Raw genomic sequence first — 13,606 nt, 5'->3', positions numbered from 1 at the left:
ACTGCGTGGCCTTACACAGTTCCAACTCCATTATCAAGTTCGCTGACGACATGACAATAGTAGGTCTGATTACCAACAACAACAAGACAGCCTACAGAGAGGAGGTAGGCACTCTGATAGCATGGTGCCAAGTAAACAACCTGTCCCTCAAAGTCAGCAAAACAAAGGAGCTGATTGTGGACTTCAGGGGGGACCAGGCTGGGCCCCATCCTCGTCAACGGGGCTGCTGTGGAGATGGTCAAAAATATCAAGTTCCTTGGCATACACATCTCATAGGAGCTGAAATGGTCAAAACACACGGACATTGTGGTGAAGAAGGCAGGACAGCAACTCTTCAACCTCAGGAGGCTGAAGAAATTAGTTTAACCATAGAAATTCGGCTTGTCCCTGAAGGTTCCCCACTGCTCCCTCAATGGACATTTATAATTGTTACAGTTGTAAATATGTATTTATTATTAGTAGTATTATTGTTTCATTCATTTCCCTTTTTGACCTACACTGTTGGAGCTCAGAGATTAAGAATTTCACTGTACCGTTCAACTACATCTGCGTCCCTGTTCATGTGACTAAAACTCATCTAATCTAATCATAGGAATTAATGTTATTCTACAGTATTTCAATTAAATGTTTCAAGGACAAAATTATATGTATTTAAGTATTTTTTGTTGTCGTAGTGGGGACAGTAACATTAGTAATCTCAAAATTATACTATGCTTTATATATTTTTTTATTTTGTATGTTTATCTCTAATTTAAACGTATGCATTAAGATGTCTAATCGAATAAATGTGGCACAAACGAATGTAGACATTAATACAAAATATTTTTTACAACGGTGGGGGAGTGCCAAGATGAAGGCACGGTGGCTTCAGCACAGCGCCCCCTATCAGTTATCTATATAAATCATTGCATACCACCAGGTGTAAAGGTGTGCCATAACGTCGGTAAAGACAACTTTTCTCGCGAGACTTTCTTTGTCTTCCTGGACCAAATAGCATCTGATAGTACCGCGAAGAGGGCCAAATTTAGCCGCTACCCCCACTCTTATCCTGGGACGTTGTGTGCAGTCTATGGTCCACATCTCAGGACACGAATAACTTGTTGGCCCCAACGGTCCGCTAGGCCAAGACGGGTTTGGCGAAGACGATAGCGGAGCAACACGCAAGGACAGTGGGATTGTTAGCTTGAATGGCTAGCACGGATACCTAGCTAAAGCATTAACGTTACTATTGGTATGGAATGTGGTGATGGCTGTGGTCCAACCTTTGCTTGTGTAACTAGCTATCTACAGTTAGCTGTGTTGATTCATTCTTTATCCCAACTTGAAGGTAACGTGATTAATTTAACAACATAGTAACGTGTCTTACTAGCTAGCTAATTATTTGTTTCCATAATGTTAGCTTGCTAGCCAGTTTATTGCTAACGTTAGCTATTGCCTCCTGTGACTGCCAATAACTAACTAGTCATAGCTAATTTATCCAGCCATCTACCGTTAGTTAGCTAGTCTGGTCTAAAATACCTAGTTAACTAACTAGACACCTCATTGTCACCCCTGTTGATTCGATAGATACACCGGCTAGTTTGAGAGCTAATTGGCTAGGCAGGCCTGAGGCATTTTGGATCTGCCAACAGCATTCAGTCACTCTTCTGGCGACACAGCAAGTTGGGGTCAAGAGACTCAACGCTGGTATCTAGCAAGTTATTCTCTAAAACAAAACATGGCCCCCAAAAAAAGACCAGTGCGCCTTAACATCACTCCCACCGCTGGTGAGGGAGGATTGTCCACCTCCACAACCATCGCAGCTGCCTCTGAGTAAGTAACTCCTTAGCCAGCTGGCTACTGTTAAACTCAAATTCAAGTCAACCTCTACTTTCATGTGAGAATTCACCTCCAATTCTCCCTACTCCTTCGCTCTCAGTGCTAACCTGGAGGCCCTACAGAAGAAGTTGGAGGAGTTGGATCTGGACGAGCAGCAGAAGAAGCGCCTGGAGAATTTCCTTACCCAGAAGGCCAAGGTGGGCGAACTGAAAGATGATGACTTCCACCGCATTTGTGAGTTGGGTGTCGGCAATGGAGGCGTGGTCAACAAGGTGTGCCACAAACCCTCAGGCCTCGTCATGGCCAGAAAGGTGAGTGGTGTGAATGCTGGTGCCAGTCTGAAAGCAACCCCCTGACCCTTTTCTTAGATCAGGAAGGATCAGGTGGGTGTGAGCCGATTGATGGGAAATTTGCCTGAAGGCACTTTCTAGTGGTTTACATGTCACCATATTGCTCAAACTTGTCCGATCCTTTCAGATGGGAAGCAGTTAGGGGTTGATTTCAGACTTGGCAGAAGGTAAAAACAAATCGGTAGATGTGCCTTTTTGAGCAAGGCTCTTAACCCTAATTTGCTCTGTGGGGGAGGGGGGGTAAAAAGGATAAATTGTAAAAAAAAAAATAATAATAATAATGTATTGATTGTATTGCCTATGATGTAATAACAATTGTAATAATAACAATTGTTCACAAGAAAAGACTAGGCACATATTTCTGTAATTCTAGCAAAACAATTTAAGGCAGCCATTTTGAACCAGCAAAACCAGTGTACTTATGGCCATTAGTGATGAGACGAAGACATATTGATTTTTGGTGTTTATGTATTGCATTCATCCTCCCTCCTTAGCTGATCCATCTGGAGATCAAGCCAGCCATCAGGAACCAGATCATCAGAGAGCTACAGGTGCTGCTTTTGTTATTTCATTTAGCATTATCAATAACTTAATATCATATTTAAACCAAATCAATTCTTAAACAAGAGTATTCCTTATGTGTTTAAACCCATCTCTCTCGGTCTCCCTCAGTTGCTACATGAGTGTAATTCTCCCTACATCGTTAGTTTCTACGGGTCCTTCTACAGCGACGGAGAGATCAGCATCTGCATGGAACACATGGTAAAGGATGGGGGAGAGAGTGGGGGTGAGAGAGGGTGTTTTTCAAGAGCAAGTTAAATAATTTTGGGGAGTATGGTTGAGATGGTAATGTTGTAATGCAGGTAGACTCGGACCTTGTCATAGGGTGAGGTGGTTGTGACTGAGTGGCTCTCCTCTCTCCCTGCAGGATGGGGGCTCTCTGGACCAGGTGCTGAAGGAGGCCAGGAGGATCCCTGAGGAGATCCTGGGGAAAGTCAGCATTGCTGTGAGTATCATCAAACTAGGGCTGTTTTTATTATTGTTTTTATTTAACCTTTATTTAACTAGGGGTTCTTTTTATTATAATTTTTTAAAACCTTTTTTAGCCGTGCGCTGCTCCTAAACTGCAGGTTTTTTTTGCAGGGAGGTATTTTGCCAACATCTATTTAGGCTTATTAAAACACTTTTCGATCACGAGTATCATCTGATCCAACTGGCAACTTACGAATACGAGTATGGCCATGTCGGCACACCCCTACAACAAACCATGGCTAGCTACATATGAAGATAGTAATGCATGTCTATTGTTTCCCAAAGGATAGATGTAGTGTTTGACAATTCCAAGTGTGCTCTTGAAACTGGGCAAAAACGGCAACATTTTCACATCTTCACAGGTTCTAAGAGGGTTAGCGTATCTACGAGAGAAACACCAGATCATGCACAGAGGTACACATTGATGCTATGCATTTGAATTTACGTATCTACCTATGCACTGTACATTTTCCACTGCGTTCGTCTGTGCCTGTGTGTTTTTAGGTCTAACGACCCCTCCTATCCCCCAGACGTAAAGCCCTCTAATATCCTGGTCAACTCTCGTGGGGAGATCAAGCTGTGTGACTTCGGGGTGAGCGGCCAGCTGATAGACTCCATGGCCAACTCCTTCGTGGGAACACGTTCCTACATGTCGGTGCGTACCCCTGATTTTGTGTGTGTGTGTGTGTGTGTGTGTGTGTGTGTGTGTGTGTGTGTGTGTGTGTGTACGTGTGTGTGTACGTGTGTGTGTACGTGTGTGTACGTGTGTGTGTGTACGTGTGTGTGTGTGTGTGTGTGTACGTGTGTGTGTGTGTGTACGTGTGTGTGTGTGTGTACGTGTGTGTGTGTGTGTACGTGTGTGTGTGTGTGTGTGTGTGTGTGTACGTGTGTGTGTGTGTACGTGTGTGTGTGTGTACGTGTGTGTGTGTGTACGTGTGTGTGTGTGTGTGTACGTGTGTGTGTGTGTGTGTACGTGTGTGTGTGTGTACGTGTGTGTGTGTGTACGTGTGTGTGTGTGTGTGTGTGTGTGAGTACGTGTGTGTGAGTACGTGTGTGTGTGAGTACGTGTGTGTGTGAGTACGTGTGTGTGTGTGAGTACGTGTGTGTGTGAGTACGTGTGTGTGTGAGTACGTGTGTGTGTGAGTACGTGTGTGTGAGAGTACGTGTGTGAAAGTACGTGTGTGTGTGTGTGTGAGAGTACGTGTGTGTGTGTGAGAGTACGTGTGTGTGTGAGAGTACGTGTGTTTGTGTGTGTGTGAGAGTACTTGTGTGTGTGTGTGTGTGTGAGAGTACGTGTGTGTTTGTGTGAGAGTACGTGTTTGTGTGTGTGTGTGTAAGCCATCTATTGCTGTGTCTCTAACCAACAGCCGGAGAGATTGCAGGGCACCCACTACTCAGTCCAGTCTGATGTGTGGAGCATGGGGCTGTCTCTGGTGGAGCTGTCTATCGGCCGGTATCCCATCCCCCCTCCTGACGCCAAGGAGCTGGAGGCCATCTTTGGCCGGCCCATCATGGACGGGACCGAGGGAGAAATCCACAGCAGCACCTCTCCCCGACCCAGACCCCCCGGGGGCAGACCTGCCAGCGGTCAGAACACACACACCCACAGCCTCTTTCGCAGACAGATCATTTACATATTTGTACTGATTATCTCAATAATGTTTTACTGTTAATCAGGCCACGGTCCTGCGATGGCCATCTTTGAGCTGTTGGACTACATCGTCAACGAGGTAAACACTGCTGAGGATTACCCCCCCCATGGCCATAGATGGATAGAAGAATGCAAATGATTGTCACGGAACGGAAGCTAGAATAGAATATGACCAAACTCCACTGTTATATCCATGGCATGGTGTATAGATGGGCTCGTTATTGATTATGATCATGATTTTGTTACAGCCTCCTCCCAAACTGCCTCATGGAGTATTCACATCTGATTTCCAGGACTTTGTGACTAGATGGTGAGTTCCCTCAGTCTGAATGATTTATGAATACAATGCCTTGATTTAATAATTATATCAAACTATATTTGTCACATGCGCCGAATGCAACAAGTGTAGACTTTACCGTGAAATGCTTACTTACCAGCCCTTAACCAACAGTGCAGTTCAAGAAGATCTCACTATCACTATTTTTATGAAATTACTGTGACATTCTTGTGCTTCCTCAGTCTCATCAAGAACCCAGCAGACCGGGCGGACCTGAAGATGCTGATGGTGAGTGTTGGCCTTTGGACTGGAGAGCACTGGGAAGGGCTGAAGAGAGAAAAGCTAGCCCTTTGACAGAAAAGCGGGCCATATTGGATTCCAGTCCCTTGCTGTTGGCTGCTTAACTAATGGTTATAATAACTAAAGAGATAGACATGATCGATATGTCACAGTACGTGATTAGCTGAAGCACAGATGTATCTTTGTACTAAGCCATGTGTCTCTTGTTTGTTTCAGAACCACACTTTTATCAAGCGCTCGGAGGTAGAGGAGATGGACTTCGCTGGCTGGCTCTGTAAAACCATGGCGCTGAACCAACCCAGCACTCCCACACGCACTGCAGACTAAACTCAAACAGACATGCAGCGGCCTGAACACATACAGACTAATGGGCACACATAGATATATATATATATATACATATACATACATACATACATACATACATACATACACACACACACACACACACACACACACACACACACGCTTTTCTTGTCAGCCGCCTCCCCTCCTTCAGGTGATCCAAGTATGAACTGGCCCTATTGGCCCTAAAGCCTCCATTCAGTCACTCTTCTCTAACCATTAGTGCTGAGCGATTAACCAACATTTCGTAAAACATATTTTTTTGTTTGTTATTAAACAACTAATTATTCGACGTTCATTTTTTTTGTTGTTGGTGAGCCCAATGCACTGTTTCTCACTCGAAATCAAGTCAATAACTACAGTATGTGGGATGCTGGGCTGAAGGGAGTTGTAGTTTTCATTAAGAAAATATTATACCTAGTTCAACGCAGAAACGTGATAATTAACTACAGTGACCTTAATCCGTTGCGTCTGTTTCTTCCGTCTCGGACAGAGACGTATCAGAGAGGAAGTGGCGAAGCGAGAGGCTTCACTCACCAGAATATGTCCAAAATAAGCCCAATGCGTTTCTATGGGCTTATTTTGGACCTAAAGCTTGTTGCCTGCCTTTGGGACGATTCCTGTTGTTCGGGCGGTGACATGAGCATCTCAACATTAAATACAGATCTCTGTACGGATAAACTTTCACACCTGCTATGTTGTGTACACACAGACTGCATCATGAGAGAGGAATGTACACAACACAATGATGAGGGACAGATGCTGTTAGTTATCTACTTTGAAGAACTAGTAAAATGTTTTCGCCAGACAGCTCTACAGCGTAGGCAACTGAGGCAGGCTAGCTAAATAGGATGACTAAAGACAGTGCAGTATGGGGAGCACATAGATAACATTAGATGGCCTGGCGGACTGCTACTGCCTGGGCAGAGATGAGATGATTACTATTATTTTTCATTCCTTAAAGTCAAGTAATCAGATAAAAACCAAGTAATATACACAACTAAAATGTTTTATTTTAAAGGAATTTACACTTTCTATCGATGTCTATACAATGTAGACCTGACAGACAATGGTATATTTTCAAGGTTTTGGCAATTGAATGTTCACTATTTTAGGCTTTGGAATTTCTATTAAAAAAAACCTCTAAAATCGTTGTGAATCCTTATTTCAGCATGCATTCAATTTTTTCAAACATGATCAAAATTGAATAACTGAACTGACCTCAAAGCACTAATCGCTCAGCACTACTGACCATGTCAGAAACAAACGCTCTGTTACAACCTTAATCAGGATTGCTTCACAGGTTCGGTTGGGCCAACCCCTCACTGTTGTCAGACTCATCTATCATACTGTAACAGAAGCCCGCATCCCCATACCTCTTCCCCTTGTTGTCTGGATGTTGTAATCTGCAGTATCAACGGGATGGGATCGAGGTGCTTCATTCTCCAGGAAGAGCAGACATAATTTATAAAGTGAAAGATGGGCTCTGGTCAGAGGCTTAAGATGCACATAGTCCCTAGCCGAGCTCTGTGAGTTAACAATCTTCATGGTCACCATGTTGGCACGAAATGTTTGTGTTTTGACATGTCTATCTACCTGCTGCAACTTCCCCTAAACTCCTTTTTCTTGTTTTGGGTTGCTTTAACATCGGAAGCCTTTTTAGCAGAGAGGTTATGCAGAAATATGCCCCCCCCCCCCAAAAAAAACAGACAGGAAATCAGGAAAGTTTACAAATTGAGCAAGACCTATTTCAGTTTCCTGAGTATGAATACAACATCTGCACTTCATCTGTTTCAAGACGATAGTCTTTTGCGTTTCTTATTTAGCTTTTCAGTTACATTTCACTTTGTAGGAACAGTAACCTCAACGTCAGTCACTCTAGGAACAGTAACCTCAACGTCAGTCACTCTGTAGGAACAGTAACCTCAACGTCAGTCACTCTTGGAACAGTAACCTCAACGTCAGTCACTCTGCAGGAACAGTAACCTCAACGTCAGTCACTCTGTAGGAACAGTAACCTCAACGTCAGTCACTCTGCAGGAACAGTAACCTCAACGTCAGTCACTCTGTAGGAACAGTAACCTCAACGTCAGTCACTCAGCAGGAACAGTTACCTCAACGTCAGTCACTCTGTAGGAACAGTAACCTCAACGTCAGTCACTCTGTAGGAACAGTAACCTCAACGTCAGTCACTCTGTAGGAACAGTAACCTCAACGTCAGTCACTCTGTAGGAACAGTAACCTCAACGTCAGTCACTCTGTAGGAACAGTAAACTCAACGTCAGTCACTCTGTAGGAACAGTAACCTCAACGTCAGTCACTCTGTAGGAACAGTAACCTCAACGTCAGTCACTCTGTAGGAACAGTAACCTCAACGTCAGTCACTCTGTAGGAACAGTAACCTCAACGTCAGTCACTCTGCAGGAACAGTAACCTCAACGTCACTCACTCTGCAGGAACAGTAACCTCAACGTCACTCACTCTGCAGGAACAGTAACCTCAACGTCACTCACTCTGTAGGAACAGTAACCTCAACGTCACTCACTCTGTAGGAACAGTAACCTCAACGTCACTCACTCTGTAGGAACAGTAACCTCAACGTCAGTCACTCTGTAGGAACAGTAAACTCAACGTCAGTCACTCTGTAGGAACAGTAAACTCAACGTCACTCACTCTGTAGGAACAGTAAACTCAACGTCACTCACTCTGTAGGAACAGTAAACTCAACGTCAGTCACTCTGTAGGAACAGTAAACTCAACGTCACTCACTCTGTAGGAACAGTAAACTCAACGTCATTGCCCACAGCTACAGTGTGACATTGGTATTTTTGCCAGGCCATTGGTATTATAACAGTCATGATTAGTATTTGATGTACATCACAGGAGGTTGGTGGTAATGGCTGGAGTGGAATGGTACCAAACACATGGATTCCACATTTACTCCGTTCCAGCCCTTATTATGAGCCGTCTTCTCCTCTGCAGCCTCCACTGATGTAGATGTATATATCGTTACATATGAGTATGTCTACACATGTCTTGGTGTATGTGGATTCAGATTTGTAAAGCATATATGCAAGACATTAGTTTATTTTCTTTTGGCAGATGGTTATGAGTGTAGTGTTTGTCCATGAGAAGGCTTATGATACTGAAATACTGCACTAATCATTCAACTTCGGGTGTCTTTCGACCAGGGTTGTGTTTAAGATCAACAGTGCTGCTCTGAGGTCAAGACAAGTCTAAAGCAGTTTAGTCTCCTTCATCTGCACCGTTCTGAAAGCACAGGATAGGTGAAAACACTATTGAGAATATCTGCTGCCCATGTTTTGCTTTCACCTGTCCAATTATTTTACATCAGTGATGTTTAAGGCAAGGAAAGGAGACTAGAAAAGGATGCCACTTAAATTACAGAGATGCAACCCTATTGTCTGTGAAAGAGGAAGCCATTTAGACTGTTGAGATGCAGCCCTAGTGTCTGTGAAAGAGGAAGCCATTTAGACTGTTGAGATGCAGCCCTAGTGTCTGTGAAAGAGGAAGCCATTTAGACTGTTGAGATGCAGCCCTAGTGTCTGTGAAAGAGGAAGCCATTTAGACTGTTGAGATGCAGCCCTAGTGTCTGTGAAAGAGGAAGCCATTTAGACTGTTGAGATGCAGCCCTAGTGTCTGTGTCCTGGCCAGACTCCCTCCATCCCTTTGTCTATACGAGAGATTCATGGCTGACTTGTGTTGGGGAATGAACACACTTTAACCAGAGTAAATTCTATCTTTATATCATAATATACAGTACCAGTCGAAATGTTGGACACATCTAGTCATTCAAGGGTTTTTCTTTATCTTTGCTATTTTCTACATTGTATAATAATTAAGACATCAACTATGAAATAACACCATATGGAATCATGTAGTAACCAAAAAGTGTTAAAAGAATCAAAATATTTTATATTTGAGATTCTTCAAAGTAGCCACCCTTTGCCTTGATGACAACTTTGCACACTCTTCGCATTCTCTCAACCAGCTTCGGGAGGAATGCTTTTCCAACAGTCTTGAAAGAGTTCCCACATATGCTAAGCACTTATTGCCTGCATTTCCTTCACTCTGCGGTCCAACACATCCCAAACCATCTCAATTGGGTTGAGGTCGGGTGATTGTGGAGGCCAGGTCATCTGATGCAGCACTCCATCACTCTCCTTGGTTAAATAGCCCTTACACAGCCTGGAGGTGTGTTGGGTCATTGTCCTGTTGAAAAACAAATGATAGTCCCACTAAGCGCAAACCAGATGGGATGGAGTATCGCTGCAGAATGCTGTGGTAGCCATGCTGGTTAAGTGTGCCTTGAATTCTAAATAAATCACTGACAGTGTCACCAGCAAAGGACCATCACACCTCCTCCATGCTTCATATTGGGAACCACACATGCAGAGATCATCCGTTCACCTACTTTGCGTCTCACAAAGACACGGCGGTTGGAACCAGAAATCTTTAATTTTGACTCATCAGACCAAAGGACAGATTTCCACCGGTTTAATGTCCATTGCTCGTGTTTCTTGGCCCAAACAAGTCTCTTCTTCTTATTGGTGTCATTTAGTAGGGGTTTCTTTGTAGCAATTCAACCATGAAGGCCTGATTCACGCAGACTCCTCTGAATAGTTGAAGTTGAGATGTCTGTTACTTGAACTCTGTGAAGCATTTATTTGGGCTGCAATCTGAGGCTGGTAACTAATGAACTTATCCTCTGCAGCAGAGGTAACTCTGGGTCTTCCTTTCCTGTGGTGGTCCTTATGAGAGCCAGTTTCATCATAGCGCTTGATGGTTTTTGCGTATGTTCTTGAAGAAACGTTCAAAGTTCTTAGTGTTCCAGATTGACTGACCTTCATGTCTTAAAGTAATGATGGACTGTCGTTTCTCTTTGCTTATTTGAGCTGTTCTTGCCATAATATGGTCTTAGCCCTATTTGGTAAAATACCATCTTCTGTATACCACCCTTACCTTGTCACAACACAACTGATTGGCTCAAATGCATTAAGAAGGAAAGAAATTCCACAAAGTGACTTAACAAGGCACACCTGTTAGTTGAAATGCTTTCTGGTGACTACCTCATGAAACTGGTTGAGAGAATGCCAAGAGTGTGCAAAGCTGTCATCAAGGCAAAGGGTGGCTACTTTGAAGAATCTCAAATATAAAATATATTTTGATTTGTTTACCACTTTTATGGTTACTACATGATTCCATATATGTTATTTCATAGTTTTGATGTCTTCCCTATTATGTAGAAAATAAAACTTGAATGAGTAGGTGTCCAAACTTTTGACTGGTACTAAATATATATAAATACATACATACAGCAGGGTATGGATATGCCATTGAAATAAGTGCATTTCTGTGTCCTGGGGGGGTTGAGGGCCTTTCACTGCTTTCTTTGGTTCATTTTGTGTATTTCTTCTAAATAACGTTTAAAAACTAGGTATGGTTTCTTCCACGGCAAAACCGTCAAAAGCTTTGTCTTTGTAAGTCATAATTGTCAATAAATGGTATGTGTTGTCACAACGAAACACTCTTATTGTTCTCTTCTGGAAGCATTACACTCATGACACCACTAGAGGGCAGTATAGAAATTCATAGGCATCGTCAGAGGCGCTCAGGGTAGAATTATCCCTCAGGCACAGATATAGGACCAGTTTACCAAGAGGGGAAAACTGCAAATCTGACCTTAGATTAGTGTCTAAAACAGGGGTGTCAAACATACAGCCCGTGGATGGTTTGAATTAAAAAAAAATACATATTTATACTTTGAGGGGGAATTAACTCAACATACCTTAAAATCACTAAAACCAAGTTGAAACTGTAGAAATGCTAATGGGACTACATACACTGCTCAAAAAAATAAAGGGAACACTTAAACAACACAATGTAACTCCAAGTCAATCACACTTCTGTGAAATCAAACTGTTCACTTAGGAAGCAACACTGATTGACAATACATTTCACATGCTGTTGTGCAAATGGAATAGACAACAGGTGGAAATTATAGGCAATTAGCAAGACACCCCCAATAAAGGAGTGGTTCGCCAGGTGGTGACTACAGACCACTTCTCAGTTCTTATGCTTCCTGGCTGATGTTTTCGTCACTTTTGAATGCTGGCGGTGCTTTCACTCTAGTGGTAGCATGAGACGGAGTCTACAACCCACACAAGTGGCTCAGGTAGTGCAGCTCATCCAGGATGGCACATCAATGCGAGCTGTGGCAAGAAGATTTGCTGTGTCTGTCAGCGTAGTGTCCAGAGCATGGCGGCGCTACCAGGAGACAGGCCAGTACATCAGGAGACGTGGAGGAGGCCGTAGGAGGGCAACAACCCAGCAGCAGGACCGCTACCTCCGCCTTTGTGCAAGGAGGAGCAGGAGGAGCACTGCCAAAGCCCTGCAAAATGACCTCCAGCAGGCCACAAATGTGCATGTGTCTGCTCAAACGGTCAGAAACAGACTCCATGAGGGTGGTATGTGGGCCCGACGTCCACAGGTGGGGGTTGTGCTTACAGCCCAACACCGTGCAGGACGTTTGGCATTTGCCAGAGAACACCAAGATTGGCAAATTCGCCACTGGCGCCCTGTGCTCTTCACAGATGAAAGCAGGTTCACACTGAGAACGTGACAGACATGACAGAGTCTGGAGACGCCGTGGAGGACGTTCTGCTGCCTGCAACATCCTCCAGCATGACCGGTTTGGCGGTGGGTCAGTCATGGTGTGGGGTGGCATTTCTTTGGGGGGCCGCACAGCCCTCCATGTGCTCGCCAGAGGTAGCCTGACTGCCATTAGGTACCGAGATGAGATCCTCAGACCCCTTGTGAGACCATATGCTGGTGCGGTTGGCCCTGGGTTCCTCCTAATGCAAGACAATGCTAGACCTCAAGTGGCTGGAGTGTGTCAGCAGTTCCTGCAAGAGGAAGGCATTGATGCTATGGACTGGCCCGCCCGTTCCCCAGACCTGAATCCAATTGAGCACATCTGAGACATCATGTCTCGCTCCATCCACCAACGCCACGTTGCACCACTGTCCAGGAGTTGGCGGATGCTTTAGTCCAGGTCTGGGAGGAGATCCCTCAGGAGACCATCCGCCACCCCATCAGGAGCATGCCCAGGCATTGTAGGGAGGTCATACAGGCACATGGAGGCCACACACACTACTGAGCCTCATTTTGACTTGTTTTAAGGACATTACATCAAAGTTGGATCAGCCTGTAGTGTGGTTTTCCACTTTCATTTTGAGTGTGACTCCAAATCCAGACCTCCATGGGTTGATAAATTGGATTTCCATTGATTATTTTTGTGTGATTTTGTTGTCAGCACATTCAACTATGTAAAGGAAAAAGTATTTAATAAAATTATTTCTTTCATTCAGATCTAGGATGTGTTGTTTAAGTGTTCCCTTTATTTTTTTGAGCAGTATATATACAGTTCCTTGACTGTCCTGCTCAATAATAATCACAGAAATGAAAGCTAAACAGTCAGGGAGTATAGACAATTCCAAAAACCATGGATAGATTACTATCTTTTGTTCATTTTGACGGCGAGGAAATATAACATTTCAGTGCGGACCTCCGGACCTTGTTGAAGACTGAATGTGGCCCCCAGGGCAAAATGAGTTTGACACCTCTGGTCTAGAAACAACTTCATCATATTTCCTCAAAAGGCCACTTTAGTAGAGTCATGAGAAGCAAAGGCATGTCAGGTTCAACAAATTCCCCACAGCCTACCTTAGCTATGTGCTGCGTTAATAATATTCTGGTTATGTGTTTGTGTGTGTGTGCGTGTGTCAGTGGAGGCTGGTGGGAGGAGCTTTC

The 13,606-nt window shown here is 43.9% G+C and overlaps 1 protein-coding gene across 2 annotated transcripts; it reads left to right on the top strand.

Moving 5' to 3' along the window:
• Positions 1 to 925: 925 nt before the first annotated feature.
• Positions 926 to 6,924, top strand: map2k2b (mitogen-activated protein kinase kinase 2b). 2 transcript variants are annotated; one of them, XM_029705632.1, is made up of 13 exons: positions 926 to 1,231; positions 1,567 to 1,812; positions 1,919 to 2,129; positions 2,663 to 2,719; positions 2,841 to 2,930; positions 3,097 to 3,174; positions 3,563 to 3,614; positions 3,731 to 3,855; positions 4,568 to 4,787; positions 4,878 to 4,930; positions 5,100 to 5,161; positions 5,371 to 5,416; positions 5,645 to 6,924. In XM_029705632.1, the coding sequence occupies exons 2-13, from the start codon at positions 1,718 to 1,720 to the stop codon at positions 5,753 to 5,755; spliced, it is 1,200 nt and encodes a 399-aa protein (XP_029561492.1). In that variant the 5' UTR covers positions 926 to 1,231; positions 1,567 to 1,717; the 3' UTR covers positions 5,756 to 6,924. The 2 variants fall into 2 exon arrangements, with proteins under 2 accessions (XP_029561492.1, XP_029561490.1); XM_029705630.1 differs by having other exon boundaries at positions 926 to 1,327.
• Positions 6,925 to 13,606: the final 6,682 nt, after the last annotated feature.

Source organism: Salmo trutta, chromosome 21, assembly GCF_901001165.1.
Source record: "Salmo trutta chromosome 21, fSalTru1.1, whole genome shotgun sequence".
NCBI lineage: Eukaryota > Metazoa > Chordata > Actinopteri > Salmoniformes > Salmonidae > Salmo > Salmo trutta.
Note: the sequence above shows the minus strand (reverse complement) of the source record. Positions and strands in the feature narration are given on the sequence as shown.